The 24,746-nt window shown below is 56.5% G+C and overlaps 3 protein-coding genes across 3 annotated transcripts; 1 reads left to right on the plus strand and 2 right to left on the minus strand.

The window, feature by feature from the left end:
• Positions 1-3,091: 3,091 nt before the first annotated feature.
• SPRED3 (sprouty related EVH1 domain containing 3) lies at positions 3,092-8,555 on the minus strand. The gene is made up of 5 exons (XM_039217711.1): positions 8,379-8,555; positions 7,072-7,240; positions 6,905-6,981; positions 4,517-4,660; positions 3,092-3,757 (listed from the first exon to the last, which is right to left on the minus strand). The coding sequence occupies exons 1-5, from the start codon at positions 8,553-8,555 to the stop codon at positions 3,092-3,094; spliced, it is 1,233 nt and encodes a 410-aa protein (XP_039073642.1).
• A 2,612-nt stretch (positions 8,556-11,167) lies between these two features.
• GGN (gametogenetin) lies at positions 11,168-14,931 on the plus strand. Its single transcript, XM_039217717.1, is given in 3 exon segments — positions 11,168-11,321; positions 11,948-13,873; positions 14,751-14,931. Coding segments are annotated over 2 exon segments (2,025 nt in total). The 5' UTR covers positions 11,168-11,321; positions 11,948-11,966; the 3' UTR covers positions 14,869-14,931.
• A 488-nt stretch (positions 14,932-15,419) lies between these two features.
• On the minus strand, positions 15,420-23,113 carry PSMD8 (proteasome 26S subunit, non-ATPase 8). Its single transcript, XM_039217758.1, has 7 exons — positions 22,722-23,113; positions 21,635-21,707; positions 21,422-21,524; positions 19,537-19,702; positions 18,471-18,571; positions 16,712-16,823; positions 15,420-15,978 (listed from the first exon to the last, which is right to left on the minus strand). The coding sequence occupies exons 1-7, from the start codon at positions 23,082-23,084 to the stop codon at positions 15,841-15,843; spliced, it is 1,056 nt and encodes a 351-aa protein (XP_039073689.1). The 5' UTR covers positions 23,085-23,113; the 3' UTR covers positions 15,420-15,840.
• Positions 23,114-24,746: the final 1,633 nt, after the last annotated feature.

Consider the following 24,746-nt stretch of genomic DNA (forward strand, 5'->3'; position numbering starts at 1 on the left):
TAACATGTCATTTACTGTCTCCTTCACTGTAAGGTTCTTGTGGGAAAGGATTTTTGTCTGTTCTGTTCACTGCTTTATCCTCAGTGCCTAGAACAGGGCCTGGCGTATAACAGGTGTTCCATAAATGTACTTGAGCGACTGAATGTGTAAAACTCAGCTGGAGGGGCTGCCTGGAATTAAAGGAATTGGAGAAGAATGAACTGGGTAGGGGCCTGGCTTGGTGGTTCAGGAAGGTGAGTGAATGGGGTGCATCAGTGCAAATAAAGGACACAGGCTGAGACTTTGTCACAGACATTTCTTGGAGCGAATATCTCATGCCCCCTCCCCAATGACAAGGCTGGGTCTTTGGCCCCCATCCTCCCCCACCACTGCAGCCTGCACAGATAACAATATTGAGGTCACAGACTGGCTTGGAATCGAGATCAGGAAGATAAATGTCGGGGTGCCTCCCCCAAATCTGGGGGCCAAGCATCCAATCTGAGGGGCAAGCAGCTGGGAAATTGGGCCTGGGGGCTCCAGGGTCTGAGGTCTTCCTGGCTCCCAGGGTCAGCCCTCCACGCACCCCTGATTTGGGGGTGATGAAGAGGAATCATGGATCAGAGGTGGGTATTAGCAGGGAGCAGGACCGGGAGACCCGGGAGAGGCGGTGCTGGGAGGTGGGGGCTGGGGGAACCGACTCCGGCTCCCACCGCTTCAGCCGCAGATCCCACAGCACCTTACAGCACTCTGGTCCCCGTCCCACCCCTCCCCAAAACGAGGTAGGTTAAGAATGGAGCTTCCCCCCGCCCACCACGGAAGGGAGGAGACCGAGGCACAGAGAGGGGGATGGGGACCCAGGCTGCCCCAGCCCCCCCGGTCCCTCCGCCCTCAGCTCTGGTGGGTCTGACAGTGATGAGAGCTGGGCAGAGTGGGGATGGGAGGGACATCCCCCTATTCTCTCACCCATCCCAGGGTCTGGCTGGGAGAGCTGAATCTCACAGGTTCCGGATGTAATAAATAGTTAATAATTTAAAGGAAGTGACAGAAGGATCTAGCCCTCTGACCCCCTTGACCTATCCCTTGAACCCCTACAAGGCCATCCAAGTCTGGGTAATGGAGAAGGGTAAGTGCACATTTCCAGATCCTTGGGACCAGATGCAGGTCACAAGCCCACAGAGCACTGAGACTGTCTTGCTCCAAGACCTTGATCCTCCCATTCAGGCCATCAGATCTGAGGTGCCCTGGAAATCCCATCCCAGTCAGGAAAGAGACTGTAGCATTCTCCTTGCCCAGAAAAGGGATCACAGAGGGCCATGCAACAGGCTCTCAAACTTCACAAAGCAACCCCCAACTCCGAGATGGACGGGAAGGAGTTAACAGGGCAGAACAGAAAAAGTTTGGGAGAGGGCTAGGGCTCAAGGTTTGGCGTGGGGCTGAGTGCAAGGGGTGTGCATGTGTGTCTGTGTGTGTGTAGACCCATAGCTAGCCTAAAAAGTGACTTTGTGCACAGTGTAGCCAGCAGAGTGCGGTGTGAATTCCAGCCACACTCCCACTTTGACTGTGTGTCTTTGATTAGTGAAGCGCCTGCACAATCATCTATGGCAATGCTAGGTCCTAGAAATGGGAGTGGGGAGGGGGGCTCTGGGGTGGTCCCGGAATCCAGAAACATGAGCTCAAAACGTTTGTTTTTCACCCTCGTAAAAGGATCATTCTGTGAGATGTTGGGGGCTTGGGCTGGGACCCTTAGGACTGGAATACAGAGTTCTAGGACCTTGGGGTTTCAGGGGCTTATGGGCAGCAGGATTCAAGGGCAGCCGGTCTCAGAGAATATCAGGTTTAAGGGACTCCAGGCCAAAGGAATCTGAGATCTGAAGGTGCTACGGTCCTGGGACACTTCAGTTTTGCCTCTGGTATGGAGGGACCAAGGTCTTGAGCAGGGACAATCCCAATGTTGAATAGGCTTGAGCCCTGAACTTGGGGGATCAATGGCACCTTGGGGTCTTGGGACCTGTGCTCCCAAAGCACCTTGGGTCGCTCAGGGGCTGGGGGCCAAGGGATCAGAGGTCTGGGTTGCCAAGAACATCCCATCTTCTGGGAGCTGGGCTTCCAGCCTTTAGGGGATTGGGGATCTATGGATACAAAGCAACCAAAGATTCCAGACTATTATGGGGCTTGAAATCCAAGCCTAAGGGGTTTTGAAAGAAGGTTATCTGAGGACTTGGGACCAGTGCCTTGGGCCCCAGGTGTTGGTGGCCTTCAGCACTACATAGGGGAGGCACCTCAGAGTCCTATATATGAAACCCAAAGCTCCTGGGAACACTGGCTTGGGGTGGGTGGGTCTAAGAGGTTTTGATCCCTGGCTCCCAGAGCATCTTGGAGTCTGACATATGGATCTTGGTGGGGGGAGGGGGGGAAGAAGCTCTGAGATGGGTTACCCAAGTCATTTTGGTCAGAGAACATCTGTCTGGCATATCTAAGGACTCAGGGCATCATAAGAGGATCTGGTGTCTCAAGGGTCCCGGGGGCTACAAGAACATCTCAGATGTGGGTGCCCCAAGTTTTAGGTGAGCATTTGGGGACCATTTGGGGTGAATCTGGGTTCTATGGTCTCAAGATCTGGGAGTAATTGTATGCAGGCAGGGTCGGCTATTGGCAACTCCTGACTAACTCCGGGGCTGTAATCTGAGGATTCATGGCGTCAGGCATGATAGAGTAGAGTCTGGGTTGGTTATTTGAACAGGGAGTTGGGGTTCAGGGCCCTGCATCTCACAGGGATCCAGATGCTCCCCAGCCTGCCCGAGGTGTAGAGTCTGGGGATGCCTGGGGTCTCCTCAGTCTAGGTCAGGGAGGGGGTGGCGGCAGGACACCGGGGACACCGGAACTCAGGATGCCTGGGACCTCTTGGACAGGCATCCCAACGAAGCTGGGCCTGGGGTCTCTCAGTCCTAGATTTGGTTGGGGTCCAGGTTCCAGGTCTGGGGTCTCTCAATCCAAACTCAAGCTCCAAGTTCTGGGTGTGCCTAGGTTTGGGTTTGGGGTCCGAACGGAGTCCAGGGTCCTGGACCCTCAATTTTGGGTCCTCGGTGCAGCTACTGGACCCACCAGGCCGTCCTCACCGCGCCGCCTCCTCGTGGCGACCCCCGCAGCCAGCGCAGCCACACCGCGCCGCGACCCAGTGGCATGCGCGCAGGGGCGCATAGCAGCAGAGGCAGGGCACCGCCAGGGATAGGGCCGCCAGTGCGGCCCAGCGCGCGGCGGGACGCGGATGGCCCGGCTCGCAGGCGCACGGGTCCGAGAAGTCGCCCTCGGCGTCTGACAGGCAGTGGTAGAGCAAGCTCTCGGCGCACCACAGGCAACTGAGCCGGCGTACCAGCAGGCGACCCGGGTCCGGGGCCTCCGCGCAGCGGCCACCACGCCCGTCAGCACGGCGGCGGAAGAGCGCACGGCAGTGCACGCAGCGCGCCGCCTCCTCTGCCTCCGGGGAGGCTTTGGCCGGCGCAGGGGCAGGGCCGGGGCCGGGGGGAGGGCGAGCCGGGGGCGCTGGGGGTGCAGCCTCCGCGAGAGGGGCGGGTAGTGCGGTGGGAGGCCCCAGGGCTGCGCCCCTCAACGCGCCGGTCTTGGCAAAGCGCACCACGCAGGTGGACAGAGCGAGGGGTGCGGGTGGCCCAGCGCGCCGGTAATCCTCATAGCCACGGCCGCCCCAGCCCGGGCCCCCTACCCCAGCCAGGGGCTCTGAGGGTTCCGGAATCCCCGTGAACGGTAGGAGCGGAGGGTAGCTCTGTAGGACGAAGGGACAGGAGAACAGGTTAGCGGGGTCTGTGACCCCCTCCACACTCCACCACAATCCATCCCAGTCGCAGACGACTTGAGAATCCAAAGACCCCTGCCTCAGGCCTCATTCATCCAAGGATGCTGTCCGGGGATCCTTAGTGTCTGGGTCCAGCTCTCTGACTTCCAAGCCCTCAGCCCACTCCTCTCACAGGGGACAGAGGGTATCAAAGAACAGACCAAAGGCATCAAGCCCACACCTTAAGGACTCAGTGGTCCAGACTCCAAGTCCTGTCTTCTCCCAAGACCCAGGAAGTCCCAGCTCCCAGATCTGGGAGCTCTGGACCCCACCATCTCCCCCTTCAGGATGCAGGAATCGTTCCCCAGAGAGCCCGAACTTCCTTGGATACTGTGGCCCTCCTAATGAATTAGGCAGTCTAAAGAACTCCTTCCATGAGTACAAAACACTCCCTCACATACCCAAAGAACTGTCCAAGTCGTCCCCCAACCCCTGAGTTCAGAATTCAGAACTTTCCAAAATCTCCAAGGGTGCAGGAGACACGGGAAAGTCTCACCCAACCCTCGGAGGGACAGAAGTCTCCAAGCACCCTCCCACCACCACTGCCGTCAATTCAAGTCAGCTGGCCCCTAGGATCTGGTTGTGATTTCTTGCCCTTCTGGGGGTCTCAGCTCCCGCCTACTTCGGACCCAGCACCCTGCCCCACTTCACCCGGAGTCCCAGACTTTTGCTGGAGGTCAGAGGTCGCACCTGAGCCGAGGAGCGGCGGCGCTGGGGGGACGTGGCCGGCCCGAAGCCAGAAGCTGACTCCACGGTGATGATAGTGGCCGCCGCGGCGGTGGGAGGCGTCTCCTGGTGGCTGTGACTGGAGGAGGACTCGCTGTCCACATGGGACTGGAGGAGATTGGCGGCCTCAGAGCCGGACCACCGGCACAGCCGATGCCCTCACATAGACCCCCTCCCGTGGCGAGCGAGGGCTCTGCGGCCAGACAGGCCTCGGTTCAAGCCCCGGCTCTGCCACTGACTGGTTGTGTGACCTCCGGCAAGTGAGCTCATCTCTTTGAGCCTCAGTTTCCTTCTCTGTAAAATGGGGATCATAATAGTGTCTATTCATAAGGATGTGGTTAGGACCCCCTGTCAAGGGCAGAAGGCATGCCTGAAGTTTGGAAAAGCTGGAATCGGTTTTCGTTATTTGACCCCCCGCTTCTTATCTGCTCAGCTCACCAACCTACAGAACATCAAAATATCCTTGCTTCCCAGCGCCCCTCCCCCTTGGCCAGTCAGCCACCTTCCTGCCTCATTCCCACCACCACACCTTTACCGGGGGCAGCTCCACCCACCAGGAACGTTCTCCTTCCTCATCCAAACCAGCCGTCCCTCACAAACTGAACCGCCACTGCTCAGACCTCAGACTCTTTGCTGTACCTTGGGGATCATTCTGACTCCATCCATTTACTAGCTTCAGGAAACATTCATTGAGCACCCATGACATGCCAGGCTCACGAAGGCCATCCGGAGGATGTAAGATGGAGCGTGGAAAGTACAGCGCAACGTTCGGTGAGCGTACAGTGAGCACTCCGTACGTGGGAACTGTCTGCGAGATTTGGCAGCCCCGCCCACATCTTCCCCTCACCCTGGGATTCCCACTTTTCTGCCCCGGGAACCAGTTCTGTTCTTCCGAAGTCTCAGCAACATCCACTGTTCCCAGCAAATGCCAAATCGCGTCTGACATTATGCGCATTTATTCATTCAATACATTTATTCAACACATATTTACTGAACACTTACTGTATACCAGGCACTGTTTTAGGCATTGGAGATGCAGCAAGAAAGCAACAAAAGATCCTTGCCTCCTGGAGCTGGCATTCTAGCACAGGAGACAGGTAATACGCTAACAGATAAGAAAATTGTCTATTTAGAAAGGAAGTAAGGGAAATATCTTAGAAGACGGGGGAAAAAAATTAGAACCGGGTAAGAGCATTGGGAGACACAATTTTTAAACAGCTTACTCAGGAAAGGTGCAATGTGTATAAAACCCTGAAGGAAATAAGGGGACGAGCCATGTGGAAATTTGGGGAAGAGTATTCCAAGAGATAAGGAACAGCTCGTGCACAGGCCCTGAGACAAGAATGTGTCAGCTGTGTTGGCGTAACAGTGAGGAGGCTAGTGTGGCTGGAACAGAGTGAGCAAAACGGAGGATTGGGGGTTTTGTCCTTTACCCTGAGTGAGATGGAGCCCTGGAAGCATTCTGAGTAGAGGAATGGCCATGATCTGACTTAGATATCAAGAGGGTCTTTCTGGCTGTGTGAGGGGGAACGTCCAGGCAGTAGGAAATGGGGGGGGGTGCAGTTGAGAATAGGAGACTGGTGACATGTGCCAGTTGGGAGACGAGGCTGGACAATACCAGGTTGGAAGCAGATTCTAATCATTTTGAAAGTGAAGCCAATATTTGATGGCAGATTGGAGAAGGAGCATACAAAAGGAGAAAAGTCAAGGATGATTTTAAGGTTTGTACCCTGAATAACTAGAAGGCTGGACTTGTCGTTAAGTTGTTCCCTGTAAAACGTTTATCTTTAAAAAAAAAAAAAAAAAGTGTCTGCCTTGGGGCACCTGAGTGGCTCAGTCATGGAGCATTTGACTTTTGATTTCAGCTCAGGTCATGATCCCAGGGTCGTGAGATCGGGCCCTGTGTGGGGCTCCGCATTGAGTGTGGGGCCTTTAAGATTCTCTCTCTTTCTCCCTCTGCCCCTCTCCCCTGCTCATGCGTGCACGGTCTCTCTCTCACTTGCTCTCTCTAAAATAAATTTTCAAAAATTTTCTGCCTTTCCACGCTCGAATAGAAGCTCCATGAGGAAAGGGACTCCTTCCCCCAGTGCCTAAAACACTACTTACTGAAGGTGCTCAATAAATACCCTTGAATGAATGTGTGACCCACGACAGAATGTGAAAACGAGGATAACTGGCATTAAGTTGACACTAACAGTTTGGGCCCAGATTTGATGTCCCCAGCATGTGGCACGGTGCCTGATATACAAGAGATGCTCAAGAATGTTTGTAGGATAGAGACACACACATCCCCCCCCACCCTGCAACCCCTCCCCTCCGCCCACCCAGCAGAGCTGCATCCTGGAGACTCACCGTCAGAGGGCAGGGAGTCTCTGCGGTGTCCTGGGAAGGGGAGGAGGAAGAGGAGGAGGAAGAGGGGGTGAGCGAGCCTGGGGCAAGGAGAGAGGCGGGCAGTGAGTTCCCCGGGCCAGGCTCCAGCTTCTCCCACCCCTCCACCCCATCCTCCAGTACCCGCTCACCTCGCCCCAGTGCTGCCAGTGCAGCCAGCAGGCTCTTCTGGAACTCATCAGCTTCCGCGGGACTCTGAAACGTCAGCCCGAACTTGCAGTCGCCCAGGCTCCAGTGATGGAAGATGGGGTTGACCTTGTTGTAAACCAAGCCCGGCCTCAGGGTACACTCCAAGGTGGTCTGAGGGGGCAGGAAGGGGGCAGGTCAGACCCCCCTCTTCCAGACAGACCCGTGTCTTCCTCTTAATCCTCAGCCTAGCTGCATACCTCAGCATCCCACAAACTTCATTTCTCAGTCCTAGGTGTACCCTTGAACCCTGATCAACACCCCAACACCACTCCCCAATTTTATTGAGCACACCTCTGATACTCCAATATTTCCCCCAAGCCCTTGATCCCTACATTTTCCTAATACCCCCTTCCAATAACCCAACATCCCTCTTTCTGACTCAATAATACCCCCCAAATGTTACTGAATCTCTCAAGATATTACTATTAATCTCCTTCTGATGCCCCAATAATCTCCCAAAACACTACCCCAAAATGTTGATCAAACTCCCATAGATTTCCCCTCAGATGCTGACGTCGCCTCAGCATGTTTCCTCAGCATGTTTCCTAGACATTTCCTCATCTCCTGGTCCAACATCACTGTATTCCTTCACACCATTTCAAATCCCCCTACGTTGTTCCTTCTGAGCTCTCCTCTGAAATGCAACCCACCCCCCAAGCCTTTTCAAACAATCCAAGTCTTTCTACTACATCCCCAGCTGAAACTTTGACACTGTCCTTCCAAATCATGCCAGACAGCCTAGAATATTCCTGCTGAACCCACATACAGGGTTGGGAACCCTATTTGGCACTGCCAGATGGTCTCCCACCACATGCCTCCGTATACTTAGAGCAGACAGGGGCCAGTGGTGTAGAGCCTTCCGGTAAAGATTTCTGAGCAAGATGGAGCCACAGGAGGGTTCTGAGCAGAGGACGGACATGATCTGAGTCAGGGGTCAGCAGGGTCCTAGCGGAACAGACTGCGGTTGAGGGACAGAGCAGGAGCCGGGCAAGACCAGTGAGGAGGCTGCTGTAATAGTCCACCAGGCAATGGCAGTGGACAGGATGCGCTAAATACCCCAGATATTCCCCAAACTCCCAGTCCTTATCCATAAGACAGGTATAAGACAGGAATTCACTTCCAAACCACATCCCACACCCCGGGGTTGATTCTGGGCTGGGAGATGACCTGACCTCACCTCTGCACTCCCAGCCCCAGCCCCTCACTTCCCCATGCCCCCACCCTACCCCCACGCCCCAGGGTGGCTCACTTTCTGGTCCCGAAGGCGCTCCCCGTGGATGACGTAGTGCCCCTGGCGGGCCCCCCCCTCGGGCCTGGCCCCTCGGACCCGACAAACGCTCACCTGGCTGAGGCCCCCGCCCCCCACAGGCAGCCAGCCCCCACTGGAGTCATCTCGGGCCATCACCACGGCTCGGACCTGAACCATGTACCTGCAAGAGGTGGGGAGACAGGGACGACATAGTCATTGGGCTCCGATCCTGCTCTGCCATTCAGTGTCGGCCCCAAGCCTCATCTCCCCTCTTCATCCCTCACATCTGGATCCACTGAACCCTCAGGCCCCGATTTTCACCTTCCCTTACATACCTGCCTCTCCCTCCCCATGCCCACCTTCTTCCAGCATGGCTTCTTTCTTCCTCATGCCATCTCTTTTCTCCCATGCTCACCTTCTCTGTATCTACTTTTTCTCTCCACACCCACCTTCGTCCCTTTCCCCATCATTCCCACCCTGACCCCCACAGCCCCGGTTTTCCAATTCCCTTCCCCCTCCTTGCTCTTCCCCTATCAACCCAGTCTCCTTCTCATCCCTCAGCACATTCCCACAGCCCCACCCATCGTTCCCCCTCACAGCTGGGTGCCTGCGCATATGTATTTTCTTAGAGCCCATCAACTCAGCTCCAGATTCCCCCTACACTGCCTCCACACTCGGCCGCCCAGGCCACCGGCTGGGTGAGAAACCCAGGCTTTCTTCCCCCCACCCCTTCCCGGATTTATGAATGAGACCGGATGCAAAGCTCACTGAGTCACCCAGCAACGGGAGATGGGCAGGGAGCAGGGAGAGAACCAGAAATGGCCAGAGAGAGGCCGAAAGGGAGATGGAGGCAGAGGAAGCCAGAAACGGACGACCGAGACACGACCAGAGTGCGTTTCATTCACAAAAATCAAGCCTGCTCCCTCAGGTCCCAGCCGAGGGAAGGCAAGGGAGAGAGACTGAGGGGAGGTGGAGAACTGATCCCTCCTCCTCCCCCTCCCCGCCCCAGCATCCTTCAGAACCATCTTACCCCGCCCCCCAGCTCAGGGGACGTAGCCCTCCGCCCAGTAATCGGAATCAGCGTCCAGCCCCTCACTACCACCTAGCGCAGGGACCCTGGAGTCTCAATCTTAGGGACCCAGGCAGCGAGCTCTAGCCCCTTCCCCCACCTGCAGGCTGCCTGTTTTCCCCGGCCCTTCCGGAGGGTAAGGGGCGGTCGCAGCGCCCCCAGCCCCCTTTTCTCAATGGGATGGGATTTTGTGAATGAGCAGTCACGTGATGCTGCTTCCTTTGTCCGCCCGCCTCCCCCGACAACAGGTGAAGCAGAGAAAGAGGGCAGGGGTCCCCCAGGGCCTAGCTGGGATGGGACGCCGGGATTTCTGAATGCCCTGTGCTCCCCACACATCTGTTTCCCTGGGGGAGTGGTCCCCAGAGTTCCTCAATGGTGGGGGTCCAGTTCGGAATTTTATGAATGGGGCGTCCTCGGAGAAGTCCAGGCCTCCAAATGGAGACTGATACCCCAAATGGCTGCCGCGCAGTTTAGGGGCCCCCAACCCCTTGTCCTTCCAGCCGCGGTCTGGGGGGCGCCCCGGTGGGCAGGAGGCGCAGCGCGGTCCTGGCCGCCCCCTCACTGGGACAGGCAGTCCGTCAGCCCCCGCCCCCTCGCCCCCCTTGGCACCTGCCTGGGAGGCTCCGGCCGGGCTCCGAGCGGCGGCGACTTGGCCTCCTCCTCCTCCTCCTCCTCCTGTTCGCTCCGGTTCCCTCGCTGGCTCCGGCGGCGCTAGAGACGGGCACCGGGAGCCGGGGCGACGGGGGAGGGAGGGGGAACCTGGAAGATGGGTGAGGGGGAGGGGGCGGCTTGGGGGAGGGGTAAGCGCGAGGCGGGCGTACTTGCCCGCTGGGTCCTAGAGCCCGCCACTGACTCCAGCGAACAGCCCCCCAGCCCCCATTTTCTCAGGATCCGGAGAGGATCCCCCACTTTCCCACTCATCCGCGCCACTGATCCCTGAAGATATGGGGAAGGGTCCAGGACATGGCCTGATCTCAGGGTTCTAAAGAGGTGAGGGTCTTCTCTTTGGGTTCTAAGTGGGAGGGGCTGACTACCTGGTAGGGTTCGAAAAGGGGTGGGGCGAGAAGGGAGACTTCGCAAGGGGGCGGGGCCGGAGGGCCTTGGGAAGGAGAGTCGGTGAGGACGCCGAGGGCGCGGACAAGCGCTTGCGTCACGGAAGGGGCGGGCCCACGGTGGTTGGGCCTTCTAGGCAGGCCCGAGGAAGGAGAGGGTCTTGGGAACAGATGCAGTGGGGGTCCTAAAAGGGTGGAGTTTAGAAGCAAATTGCCTTCTGAGCGGGGAACAAGAGAGTGCCTAAAGGGAGAAGCTACTTAGCGGAGTCCGTAACGGGCGGGGCTTCGAGGGAGGGAATAACGAAGAGGGGCGGAGCGTTTATAAAGGGGAGGTGCTAAGGACAACGTTCTAAAGGGGTGGGGCCTAGGGCTACAAGGCCTGGGGGCGGGGAAGAAGACAGCGGAATATTTCAAAGGGAGATCCAGGTTCGTACGGGGCCGGCCTCTTGCTGGCTGCTCACGGGAGGGCGGGGCCTCGAGCCCGGGGGCGGGGCCTAGACCTCGGGGTCCGCACTTGCCATCACCCGCTTCACCCCCCGTTCTTTTCGGTTATTTTCTGCTACGGCCGTTCCCCGCCCTGCCCTGGGCCCAGGGGGCCGCGGTCTGAACTTTGGTCGGCTGGAGGAGTCGGTGAGTGGGAACCTCTGGGCGAAGGCGGGGCCAGGGCGGAGCTTGGGGAAGGGGGTGGGGTCTGAGTGTTGAAGCCGGCTAGTAGACCAGGAGACGGAAAAGTTTAGGAGTGAGGCCCGAAGATCTGCCGCTGCCTGGGAAGAGGGCGAGACTCAAATGATCGACACAGAGACAGGGATCGGAGGGTTAGAGGTGAGGACTGAAGGGTTGACAATACAAGAATACCGCGGAGGCGAGGCCCGACCGGGGCGGGGAGAATGGGGCCCGAGACACAATCGGGGGCGGGACCGCAGAGCAGGGGCGGGGCCTGGACCTCCCGAGCCAGGTTAGAAGGCCCGGAGAGAAGTTTGAACTCCCGGCAGGCTTTGTAGGCTACTGAGCGCAATCACCACCAATGATGTGGCCTGAGTGACTGATAGGAAAGCGGGCAAAACCTGTGTCTTGGCGCCTGGAGACCGAGGACATGATCAAAGTGTAGGGATGTGACCTGAGGGACAAGCTGAGGTGGGGGTGGGGTGGGGGCACCGGGACCGAATCTTAGTACACTAAAAAGATGGAGCCTAAGTGTCCGAATAGCAGCTGAATGGGGCCATGGGGAGAAGGCCTGACAGCGGCTGGATGGGGCGATGGGGAAGAAGGCTTGAGCGTGAGAGTCCCAGAACAGGAATGCAGCTAGAGACTAGTGAGAGACTAGTGCCTGAGCGGATCTTGGCGCACAGGGGAGGGTCTGGTGCGGACGGGTAGGACCAAATACAGTCAGCCTCGTGGAGTCCCCACAGTTTTGGCGGACTGATTAGCTGAAGTTTTTCTGATCACAGTCCCCGACCTCCGTCAGAAATGGGGAACGTGCAGTCGGAGCCGTCCGCGGGCGGGGGCTCCCGAAAAGAGCAGGCCTCGGACCGCTCCTCTGACTCCCGCCGTACGTCCCTGGTGGAGCCCGAGGTGACCCCCTCCTCCCCGGCCATGCGCCTGGCTCGCGGGCTGGGCGTCTGGTTCCCTGGCAGCTCCGCGCCCGCGGGAACCCAGGTATCCCCGGAGCCCCAGGCCTCACCCTCGCCCCTGCCCTTAGAACTGCCCTCGCCAGTGACGCCCCTTTCAGAGGAGGCAGCCGCAGCCGCGGTCTCCACACCACCCCCGTCCCCTGTGGGGACCCTGCTGTCCGCGCCGTCTAAGTGGCGAAAACCCACGGGCACTCCGGTGCCCCGGATCCGCGGTCTGCTGGAGGCGAGCCATCGCGGCCAGGGCGATCCTCCGAACCTTCGTCCGCTGCCCCCGCCGCCCCGGCAACTAACTGGAGAAGACCCAGACTCTGATCCGAGGGCCCCACCCCCTACTCCGCCGCCCTTGGCGCCGCGGAAGCCGCCACCACCGCCACCTTCCGACCGGCAGCCCCCGGACCACAGAATCACTCCTGCTCTGGCCACACCCGCCACAACCCCCACAGAAAGCAAGGTCGGGTACAGCAGCGAGGGCCCGACGGCCGGTGGAGTCCGTAGAGGGGTACCTCCCCAAGCAGGCGAGGGCGAAATGGCCCGGCCGGCGGTCCCCGAGTCCGGCCTGAGCCTGCTGTGTAAAGTCACCTTCAAGTCGGGGCCCCCTTTGACCCCTGCGGCAGCGTCGAGTTCCTTAGCTGCCAAAGCCTCGCTCGGGGGCTGCGGAGGCGGAGGACTCTTCTCCGCTGCCTCGGGTTCCATCTCTTACGCCGAAGTCCTGAAGCAGGGGTCCCTGGCTCCTGGGACCGCGCGACCCTCGGGAGTCCCTCGGGGGACTCAGGAAGCAGAAGGCGGTGGAGACGGCGAGAGGTGTTCTGGACCCCCTTAGGCGCCTGTGTCCCATGCCAGGGCCCTTCCGCCGCCATCCTACACCACCTTTCCAGGCTCGAAGCCCAAATTTGACTGGGTGAGCCCCCCCGGTGGCCCTGAACGCCACTTCCGCTTCAACGGAGCCGGCGGCAGTGTCGGGACGCCCCGACGGCGCGCAGCCACGCTCTCAGGGCCCTGGGGCTCTCCACCGCCTCCGCCAGGGCAGACGTACCCAGCTCCCGGGCCCCGGAGACCTGCACCAGCCCTGCTGGCGCCGCCGATCTTCATCTTCCCGGCGCCCACCAATGGCAAGCCTGTGAGCCCCGGGCCAGGAGGCTCACAGGAATTGCCGCCACCGCCGCCGCCCACGCCACCACCCACGCCTCCTCCCGCGCCACCGCCCACACCGCAGCCTCCCGCGCTCCAGCCAAAGTCGCTGCCTGTGGCCCGCCCTCCCACCCCATGTCCAGGCCACCTGGAGTCGGCCTTAGCTCCCGCCCCGGCTCCCACTCTGCCCCTCGCCTTGGCTGCCAGTGCCCACCCTCCCACCCCATGCCCAGGCCACTTGGAGCCGGCCCCGGCCCCATCGCCGGCTCCAGTTCCCACCATAGCGGAGCCAACGCTGCCTGTGCCCGCGCCCATCAAGGCCCGCACGCGCAGGAACAAAGGTCCCCGCGCAGCCCGGGGTGCAACCCGCGAGGATGGAGCCCCGGGAGATGGTCCCCGAGAACGTACCGCAGCCACCGTGACTGACAGCGGCGGTGGAGGGGGCGGCGGCGGCGGCGGCGGCGGCGGCGGGGCTCCTCCTCCAGCTGGGACGGCTAACTCGGGCAGCACGGCACGCCACTGGCCGCCCTTCCAGGTGCTTAACTCTTGTCCCTGCAAGTGTTACTGCCGCCACCAGCCGCGTCATCGCCGTCTACCACGCAACGTGTCCGCCTGGTGAGGGGAGGTCGTCGGGGAGTAGGGAGGGGAGCGATACCTCTTAAAGTCCTGAATCCCACCTTCCTGGATAGAGACCCATTTAGCTTGGTGTCCTGACTCCAGCTGAACCATGACCCCTTCCTTAGCTGTATCTCAAACCCAGCTGAGCTCCAATCCCTCTGGACCAAGAGGAAACTTGACACCATACTGACCCATGACAAGGGAGAGGGAACACCTAGGCCCATCCTCTGTGGAGATCTCCAAGCTGACCCTTGGCCCTGTGACCTTCTGGAGCCATCAGGGAGGGAAGCTGGTGCCAGCTGGCCTGACCCTACTTAAGGCCCTGACCCTGTCTTGAGTGCACTAAGAAGGACCATGTCCCAAGCTTTCCAGGGAGAGGGACAGGGGAGATGAATGCATGCCTCCTAAATCCTGGCCCAGCCCTTCACACTCCTGACCCCTCCAGCCTCTCCTCTTTACTCTGGGACACAAGGCTTTGATGCCCTTCCCACCCCCACCCCCTACCCCCGGTCCTTGTGCTGCAGAGGGTACACCTGATATCTGAGTCTTCAGATCCAGGGTGCAGTCTTCAGGTACACCCCCCTCCCCGCCCACACACACTGAATCTCAGGGTCTGGTCATCAGGCTCCATCTGCCCTTGGTTCCTGAGACTCTCTGCTCTGGACCCCTTGGGGTCCAGTGAAGGCAGAACAGGTTGAGGGGATGCTCAGAACACAGAATCACCAACCCTTAAATGTAAATGGATACAGCCTTGCCCTAGACTGCTTTTGTGATCCTCAGACATGGCCCCTCATACAGCTGGGGAAAGTGAAAACTAGAAGGGATAAGGGCCCAGCCCCCTGGCCATGCCCTGCTGATTCTACCCTCCCTCTAGGCTGAGCACGCCCACCAACCACCTGAGCGAGCCACCATGGGTTGCCACCATCAAGCTGGCTGGCTCCCTGGTGGCTGGGCTGGAGCACTACGATTTGCAGGCCACCCATTCCAACTGAGTCGTCTGCTCAGTGCCCTCCGCCTCCCCCTCTCTGACAATAAAATAACCATCCAGAAGTCTAGCTACCTCTCAGTCACTTGCTTAGGGTCAAAGGGATGGGATGAGGAGGGCAGAGGTCTCCGGGACAGCAGCATATCCTGGACACAGGGACACTGGGCCCAGAACAGCAGGAAGAGAGGGGAGGCAGGAGGTTCCACTGATCCAGCATCCGGACTGACGGGGATGACAGTCTCACTACCCTTAACCCCATCGGCTCCATTTGAGCTCATCTGGTGCCAAGTTCAGATGTAGAGCACAAATCACTCTGGAAAGCAGGGGTGATCATTCCTTTCACAGCGTGGAAAGGGCACTCTGGCTCAGCCAGATCTGGACTCTCCCTTAAAATACCTTCTTGAGAACTTCAAGGCAGGAAACACAGGCTTGGGGTGGTACGGGAGGTCATAAGTCACCACACTGGCTCAGGAAGGGTGGGGAGCAGGGCAATCCCAGGCCGGGGCCCATACCGATGGTCTCAAACCCGTAGCCCACAAACGGGTTCCATTTCGTAGGTCATGTAACAAACTGGTTTAATTAATTGCAAACATTTTTTAAAATTGGATGCTTCACCCCCTTCGCTGAAAAACTCGTGCCTTGGCCTGGCCTCCCTGTGTGTCCACAGCTGGCTGCCACAGTGCCTCCGCCTGGGACCTGCGCTGCTCCTCCTGCAACTGGGCCCCTTCAGTGGGCAGCTGTCTTGAGGCCCTGAGCAATGGCCACTGGACAGAGGCCGACTCAACAGAGGGTCATCTCAGACCCCACAGGGCCCCCACACTTCTAAGTTCTTCAGAGATAAGGAACTTGTCTCCCCACCATTCTGCCCGGGGAGACAAGGGCCTAGAAGAGAGAATGTCGATCCACCTTTATTGGGGGGAACCCTGCACTGTAACTGCTTTAAATAACGCAAGCCCTGCCCACCCCAGCGCCTGGTGGCTCAGACGATCATCTCCAGCTGCCGGGCGTACTCGATGACCTGTTTGGCCAGTTCCGTGGAGGGAATGGTGGTATCTTCTGGCTTCTGCTGCTGGCTGGCAAAGCTGTAGTAGTTGTTGAGGCCCAGAACCCACCCTCGCTGCAGAAAGGGAAGGATGATAGATGGGTGGGGTGATCACACAGGCCCCCTCCCCACCCCACAGAGGCAGCACTTACCAACGTGGGCCTGGCTCACTTTCCTCACTAACCCTACTCTACCCGCACAACTCTAGACCGGTAACTTCACCTCTCTGTGCCTCAGTTTCTCCACGTTTGAGACACGGACTCTGATCACACACCTTTCTGGGTCTGCTGCAAGGGAGGATTCAGTACATCAACGCCTCTAAAGCACTGAGAAGTGTTTGGCCCAGATGAACGATCACTAAAGATCAGCTGTCACCATCGGTCAAATTCAATTTCACCTCTTCCACTCTGCGCTCACCCTGCTCAGCGACCGGGGTCACTACACTGCAAGCAAAAGCCATCTCTAGGGGGCACTGCTCCTGCATAAATCTCCCAGGCCCAGTGAGGCCCAGTCTGGTGGAAAAAAGCTGCAGCTTCCAAAGAATTCTGTTAAGGAGCAGAGCTCAACAGGTACTGTGCTGCAGCGGCCACCTCCACCTGATGCCAGGTGCTGTGCTCATCCCACACGTTAAAGTCTAGCTCCACTCTACAGATCAGGAAACTGAGGCTCAGGGAAGTTCAGCAACCAGCCTGAGGTCACACAGCTGGATTTCAACCTGTGCAATCTTGCTCCAGCGTCCCTCTAGGCCACCCCACCCTGCTGTGAGCACACCCCGGCGCCCCGGCCCCTTGCCCTAGGCCCCAGCCACCTTCTTGGCGTAGTCCGTCATCTTTTTGGGTGTGTTGAAGAAGAGGATCCGGGTGGCCTCGGTGAAAAGGATTTTCTCATAGGCCTTCTCGATGCACCCGGCAATTTCATCCCTGGGGAAAGATGAGGCTCTCATTACTGAGCACAGACAACTCTGCAGGCCTTGTCCTCCCTGGCCTGACATGAGTGAGCTCTGAGCTTTCAGTTCAGCACTGATGGCTGAAACATGCTCCCTCCCCTGCTTAACCAAGGCTTGGAGAGGGTACGGAGTAGCTTGACCAGCACTGCAAAGCCAGGGCCACAGAAGGGTCCAGATCTCTCAGACCCCTGGGCCCTCACTCTGAATCCCACTCCCAGCCATGAGGACTTCAGGCTGTCTGAAACCCAGCCCGGGATTCCCGTGAGGGTATCTCTTTACAGAACACCCCCCCCCCACCCAAACACACAAAAGGGTGCTATACCCCATTTCTAGATCTCACCCTGAGAGCGTTCCTTGCTACTACTGTTATAGAGGTACCCAGATCAACACTGAAGCAAAGGATCAAATCGCTGAAATGGAAGGAGTGTTTAGCTCCAGGGCAAAAACAGTGACAGGGAATGTGTGCATCCATTTCAGAGGCATTTTCTCTCTTAGACCCAGTGGTAGGTAAGCAGACACTCATTATGTTACTCCCTGTTCACTCTGGAGAGCCAAAATATTTCTTAATTGCCATCCTAAACTCATTTTTTAAAAAATTATTATTTTTTAATGTTTTATTTCTGAGAGAGAGAGACAGTGAGCAGGGGAGGGTTAGAGAGAGAGAGAGGGAGGGAGACACAGAATCTAAACCAGGCTCCAGGCTCTGAGCTAATGGTCAGCAGAGCCCGACGTGGGGCTCGAACCCACGAACCGTGAGATCATGACCTGAGCCAGTCAGACGCTTAACTTACTGAGCCACCCAGTCACCCCAACCTAAACTCATTAAATCTCCTCTTTACTCCCACCACATCTTGGGGCTCAGTGTTGCCATCCAAGAAATGGAAACCCATCTCAGCCTGGCACTCTGCCTTCATGAACTAGCTCCACCACCACCTGGACCCTTTTAGTCCTCAAGGCACATGGAAATGTCATGCCCACCCACCCGGGTGAGGTCACTTGTGCACGCAGCAACCCCCGAGGGGCTAGTGGGTCTCCATGGCCCCATTCTTTTTTTTTTTTAATGTTTTATTTATTTCTAGGAGAGAGAGAGAGACAGCGTGAGCAGGGGAGGGTCAGAGAGAGAGGGAGTCACAGACTGAAACAGGCTCCAGGCTCTGAGCTGGCAGTCAGCACAGAGCCCGACGCGGGGCTCGAACCCACGAACCGCGAGATCATGACCTAAGCGAAAGTCGGACGCTTAACCGACTAAGCCACCCAGGTGCCCCATCCATGGCCCCATTCTAAGGAAGAAGAAACTGAGGGTTCCATAGTCTAGGTGAGCTGAGGCGAGGTCACGTGCCTCGTGGACTGGAGCACTTCTACAACAGGTAGCTGGCTTCTTGTCTGCGGAGCGCAGTCCGGGTGCCAAGCCCATGCCTGGACACATATGGGCACACGGATTAATGGCCCCGAGCGAGACGAGGGCTGTCTTCCACAATCTCGTGACCAGTTCCGGTTCATACACAAAGAGAACCGATACGCCCATCTTCCCAAATGGCCAGAACGGGATTCAACCTGGGGCTTTCTGACTCCAGGGTCCAAGCTCGTTCCGAAGCCCACAGGACCCTGGCCCCTCACACACCTGATAGTGTCGAGCAGGATGTCAATGAAGAAGGTGTAGCTCTCGGCAGGGATGTTGCCTTTGGCCAGGAACACCTTGTTATAGCTGCCCTCCATCAGGTACTGTAGACGTAGGGAGGGTGGAGAAGAGGATGAGGAAGAGGTAGGGGGCTACAAGTTGAGGCCTCACCACATCCCCAGTGCCTTCACAGTCCCCTCTGCTAGAACACCCTTTGCCATACAGTCATGCATTCCCCAGGCCGACTAGGCACCTCCTCTTCCAGGAAGCCCTCCTTGGTTTGGACACGTACACACACACATTCCTTCTCCAACCTGCCTTGGACCGGTAGCTAACCATCTTATCTATTCTCCAATCACAGGAGACAGAGCTGGATCCAAGCTCATTCCTCCACTCCTCTTCTCAAAGCTGTGCTGCCCGCCATGACTGCTCTCTCCCCCACCCTCCCTGCACAGCAAAACCCTCCCACGAGACCTCAGCTCTAGGAACTCCTTCCTAACCTCAGGTACTACGGCTCTTCCCCAACCATGCTCACCTCGTTATAGAAATACTGTCCTCTTTGCTCTCCCTCAGTCACGCCAGGCTGGTTTCTGCCTTTGGACCTTGGACTGGCTACTCCCTGTACCAGGACCACTTCCCCCGCAGATGTCGTATGGCTGAGTTCTTCACCCCTTTCAAGTCTTCCTTGAATTTCACTTTTTCGGCACGGCCTTCCCTGACCACCCTTATAAAAAATTGATCCCTCCCCCAACTCACCACCCTCCTTGCTACTTTTTTTTTTCTCCGTGGCACTTCACACCTGACAGACCACATCGATTACTTCATCTTTTTATGTACTGTCTGCTTCCTCAACTGAATGCCATGCCCGTCACGGATTTCAGCCTGTTTTGCCTGCAGTAGAGTCTGAAAACCCACCACAGTGCCTGGCACATGGCTGGGGCTCAACAGCTGCTGGACAAATTGAGCCGATGAGTCAAGACGGATGAACCCAGCCCATCCCTCCAGGAAATCTTCTCTAACGTGCCTGCACCACCGCCTCAGGCCTGCCGCTCCCCGTTCCCCGCCTCACCTGCTCCAGGGACACGGGATGCTTGATGTATACGTTGGTCTGGATGTCCTTGGCAGGCAGCCTCTCCAGCTCTGTGTGGAACTCAGCCACCCGGTTCTGGGACAGCAGGAAGAGGAGGTTGAGGCCCAGGAGCTGGTGCATGTAGGCTGACTCGGGGAGCTGCTCCCTGTGGATGGGGCGGGGGGCCGACAAGGTGAGGAAGGCTTCAGCGCCTAGGAGCCCCACCTCCTCGGGCTCCAGGGACCCTGATGACTGCCCTGTGCTGTCTCCTTGGAGAAGTTTCGGGGCCTGGGTATTCAGATGAAACTGAAGCCCAGAGAGGCACGAAGTCACAAGTCATCTGGGCCCAGGCAAGTGACTTTATTTCAGTAAAGTGACTCAGCCTCAGTTTCTCCAACTGTAAAATGAGTACTACCATGGCATCCATCTCATAGAAGGTGAGTCAAACAAATGCGGGTTGGGGCGCCTGGGTGGCTCAGTCGGTTAAGCGTCCGACTTCAGCTCAGGTCATGATCTCATGGTTCATGGGTTCGAGCCCCACGTCGGCCTCTGTGCTGACAGCTAGCTCAGAGCCTGGAGCCTGCCTTTGGATTCTGTGATTCCCTCTCTCTCTGACCCTCCCCTGTTCATACTGTCTCTCTCTCTAAAATAAATAAAACATTAAAAAAAAAAACAACAAATACAGGTTAAGTGAATTAAACGACTTAATCCAAGTAAAGTGATCAGAACAGTACATGGCTAAAATAAATATTGTAGGAATGTTAGCTATGATTATGATATTAAGAATTATCACTCTTCCGTTAAGAGGAAAACTGAGCCTTAGGAAGGTGAAGTCATTTGCACAAGATCACATAATCAGGAAGTGGTAAAATGACTTTCAAACTCAGGTTTGTCTGACTTCGGATGTCAAATTCTTTTTTTCTTTTTTCTTTTTTTCAGTTTATTTATTTTGAGAGAGAGTGCAAGTAGGGGAGGGGCAGAGGGGGAGGGAAAGAGAGAATCCCAAGCACACTCTGAGCTTGATCCCACAAACAGCGAGATCATGACCTGAGCTGAGATCAAGAGTCAGACGCTTCACCGACTGAACCACCCAGGCGGCCCTGATGTCAAATTTTTCATAATTAATCCACACAAGCACCACTGAGTTAAAAAAATCATTAAGTTTTATATTCAACACATATCCGCCAACCTCTGCTCTGGGCCCAGCCCCATGCTAGCCAGTACTGGAACACAGCAGTGACCACGCCCCTCTGCCTTCTGGAGTCCAGTGGGAGAGACAGGGGCAGAATTGGGGGAGGCACAGTCAGAGGGGTCGGGGGGGAGGCAGCATTGGAGGCCACAGGAAAGCATTCAGTCTGGAGCCTGAGGGCTACGGAGAGCCATTACAGGTCCCAAGTAGGGTCCTGACGTTGGTCCAACTTTAGTGACGCAAAGATTCTAACTGGCTGCCACGGGGGCTGAACCCAAGGGGGCAAGGCTGGAGCCGGGGCGAGTGAAAGGTGACAGCGGTGACGGTGGGGAGTGGAAATGTAGCGTGGGAATGGGGAGAAGGGAACAGACTGGAGGCCAACAGAGACTGCACGGTACAATCCCAGGACAAGGATATCCAGTGGAACCGCCTGACCCTGCAGCCTCTGGAGACAGAGCGAGGCAAATAGGGGGTTCCCAGGCGAAGGAAGATGACCTGAGTGGCTGGAGCAGCAGTGATGTAAAAAGGCACCTGCATGGCTCAGTCGGTAGAGCACGCGAGACTCCTGATCTCGGGGGTTGTGAGTTCAAGCTCCACAAGCGGTGCAGAAATTACTTAAAATTTAAAAAAAAAAAAAAAAAAGCCTACCCTATAACTCCCTGCCCCCACCCAATGAGGGGCAGGACCCATCCTCACTTGTAATCAAAGTAGTAGCACTTGAGCTGGGCCATGTAGCGTTCGAAGGAGGGGATGTCCTTGCGCAGGATGCTCCACTGGGCCCCAATCTCCAGAATGTCACCTGTGGGTGACAGGGCAGGCTCTCAGGCGGTGACCGAGTCCCTCTCCTGACCACCACTCCTCCCATCACCCCCAGCCCATCACCCTCCACCAGCCCCTATTGACACTCACGGGCCAGAATGAGCTGCTGTTTGGTCAGTTTGGTCCCCGTGGTTGGCAAGAAGTTGAGCTCCAGAAGAACCAACTGACAGGGAGAGCAGGGAAGGAAGGAAGGACAAAGATGGGACTTCAGAACAGGTTACTTACCTTTTCCAAGCCTTAGTTTTGCCATCTAGGAAATGGAGCTAATTATCATCCCTGACTCAGAAGGTTGTTTTGAGTTTTAAAGGAGTCGGTCCTCATAAAGCACTCAGAACAGGGCCCGGGCACACTGAGTGCCCGCTGAGGAGACCTCATGTTACAATATTAATAGTCCCACTAGGTAAACAGGAGACACACCCAGGCCTGACTCAATGCAATGGGGTGGGGGGGGGGAGATACTGGCACCTTCGGTTCTTGTTAAGACCTTTTCCACATTCTATCAACTCCCATCCACCCCCAAATCAACAGGAGGGAGGGAGGGGAGCCAACGTCCCCCCAGAGTCCAGCCCCCAGGTCATTTCTGATCCCACACACCTCTCTCAGGGACTTGGCCCAGCCCACAATACTTGCACTCTTTCCCAAACACGGTTGGTCTGAGGCACTCTAAGCACCATTCTGGTCCTCTTCTAAAAGAATATTTTTTCTAGGTTCTGTCCTCAACACTCAGCTGCCCCCTCCCATCCCCACAGATGCGTCCTTAAGCTCCAGATCTCTGATCCTGACTTGATCTGGTCTAACCATAATACACTCCTCAGCTCAGGCTTCTTTCATCACCCTATCGGGTCCTCATTCCCCACTTGATCTCGTCAAGAACCCGCCATGAGAAAAACTCCGGTACTCCCACCCTGCCCCTCCAGCCAGCTAGGCCTCCAACACCAAAATGTTAACCTTTCACTCGGTTGTACCATAACACTTTCCATCACACCTTCCCTCCATCCCGCGTGGGGCCGTATTTGATCCGTTCCAACCCCCCCTCATTTCTTTACCCCTGTAAGCCCGCACTCTGGCAGTTCCGAGTCCCTCACCCTACTGGATCCCCCTGCCCGCGCTGGTCTGGCCCGCGGCCGGGAACTCGCCTGGGTCTAAACACCTCGTAGAGGCCCCTACCGAACCCTACCTTGAGACGGCCCAGCTCTTCACCGCACTTGCTAAGATTGGGGCTTTTGCGGTTCCACTCGCCCTTAAGTTGCTCGTACATGCCGGCCGCAACCTGCAAGACAGCGCCCGAGGCAGCCGCAGGCCCTGAGCCCGAGGCGCCGGGCGCCCCGTTCACCGCCGCGGCCGCCATCTTCCGTGATGCGGCAAACTTCCTGCCCGACTTACGGCAGCGTCGCCGAAAGACTCTCGCCCGGCGGAAGTGGGGCCGAGAGGTGGAGCCCAGAGCCGGGGGCGGGGCTACGGCTGCTCGCCTCCGCACGCCGCGATTAGGGTTCAGTCGCTCCCGGGGAGGGGCCCTTGGGGCCCGGCCCTTAATGAACATGTCAGCCAGAGCTCCGCCTCCGCTGTCATTCAAGATGGTGACCGGAAGTCCGCTCCTGCCCTAACTGAAAATGGCAGAGGTCGCAACGGCTCCCCACCTCCCGTAACCAACATGGCTGCTCTGGCTTCAGCCTGGACGTTCCGGACCCGTACGTTTCAGTCTTCGGGGTTCCACCTTCACAGAAGCTTCTCTAAGCCAGGAGGGGGCGATGGTAGAGCTGTGCCGTCGTTTCCTTTTTATAGACGGTAGCATCACTGTTACTAGATCGTATAGCCTCTTTTTCCTGCCAGTTGGCTAACGGATAAGAACTAGTTTTTTGTTGCTTTAGTTTGCATTCACATAGTAATGACGTTGAATTAACTGTTTATTGAGCGTTTGGATTTCCTCTTTGAAATTTTTTTAACACTTCTTTTTTTAAGTGTATTTATTTTTGAGAGAGAGAACAAGCACAAGTTGGGGGGCGGGGAAGAGACTCTAAGTGCGGAGCCAAGTGCAGGGCTTGAAATCATGAACACCGAGATCATAACCTGAGCAGAAGTCTGTGAGCAAATGTCTGTAACTTAATGGACTGAGCCACCTAGGACCCTCTCCTTTTTGAAATTTTTGGTGTGGTCCTTTTCCTATAAATTTTTAAGTACTTCTGTATATTGAAGATAAAACATTTTGTTTTTTCTGTTGCAACTATTTTTTTGCTCTGTTGTTTGTTTTCTGAATATATATATATTTTTTTTACTTAAAATTTTCTATGCAAATTTTTTAAATGTTTATTTTTGAGAGAGAGAGTTAATAGCGGAGGGGGTGCAGACATAGAATCTGAAGTGGGCCCTGTGCTGATAGCAGAGAGCCTAATGCAGGGCTCAGACCCACCAACTATGAAATCATGACCTGAGCAACTGAGCCGAAGTTGGATGCTTAACCGACTGAGCCACCCAGGTGCACGCTATGAAATTTTTTTATTTGTACTTTTATTTATTTAAAATTTTTTTTTAACATTTATTTATTTTTGAGAGACAGAGCAGGAGCAGAGGGGGTCAGAGAGAGAGGGAGACAGAGAATCCCAAGCAGGCTCCAGGCTCCGAGCTGTCAGCCTAGAGCCCCACTCGGAGCTCAAACTCAAGAACCAGGAGATCATGACCTGCGCCGAAGTCAGCTGCATAACCGACTGAGCCACCCAGGCGCCTCTGTACTTTTATTTGTTTTTATAAAGATTTTAAGTAATCTCTACACCCAATGTGGGGCTTGAACTCAGAACCCGAGATCAATAGTCACATGCTCCACCAACTGAGCAAGCCAGGTGTCCCTTAATTTTTTTTAATGTTTTTTATTTTTATTTTTTTAAATATTTTTATTTATTTCTAGGAGAGAGAGAGACAGCATGAGCAGGGGAAGGTCAGAGAGAGAGAGATACAGACTCTGAAATAGGCTCCAGGCTCCGAGCTGGCAGTCAGCACAGAGCCCAATGCGGGACTCGAACCCACGAACCGCGAGATCATGACCTAAGCGAAAGTCGGACGCTTAACCGACTAAGCCACTCAGGTGCCCCTAATGTTTTTTATTTTTGACAGAGAGAGCACAAGCTGGGGAGGTGCTGAGAGAGAGGGCAACAGAGGATCCATAGTGGGCTCTATGCTGACAGCAGAGAGCTGGATGCGAGGCTTGAAC

This window comes from Hyaena hyaena, unplaced genomic scaffold (genome assembly GCF_003009895.1).
Source record: "Hyaena hyaena isolate Hyena2069 unplaced genomic scaffold, ASM300989v1 scaffold_721, whole genome shotgun sequence".
Classification (NCBI taxonomy): Eukaryota; Metazoa; Chordata; class Mammalia; order Carnivora; family Hyaenidae; genus Hyaena; species Hyaena hyaena.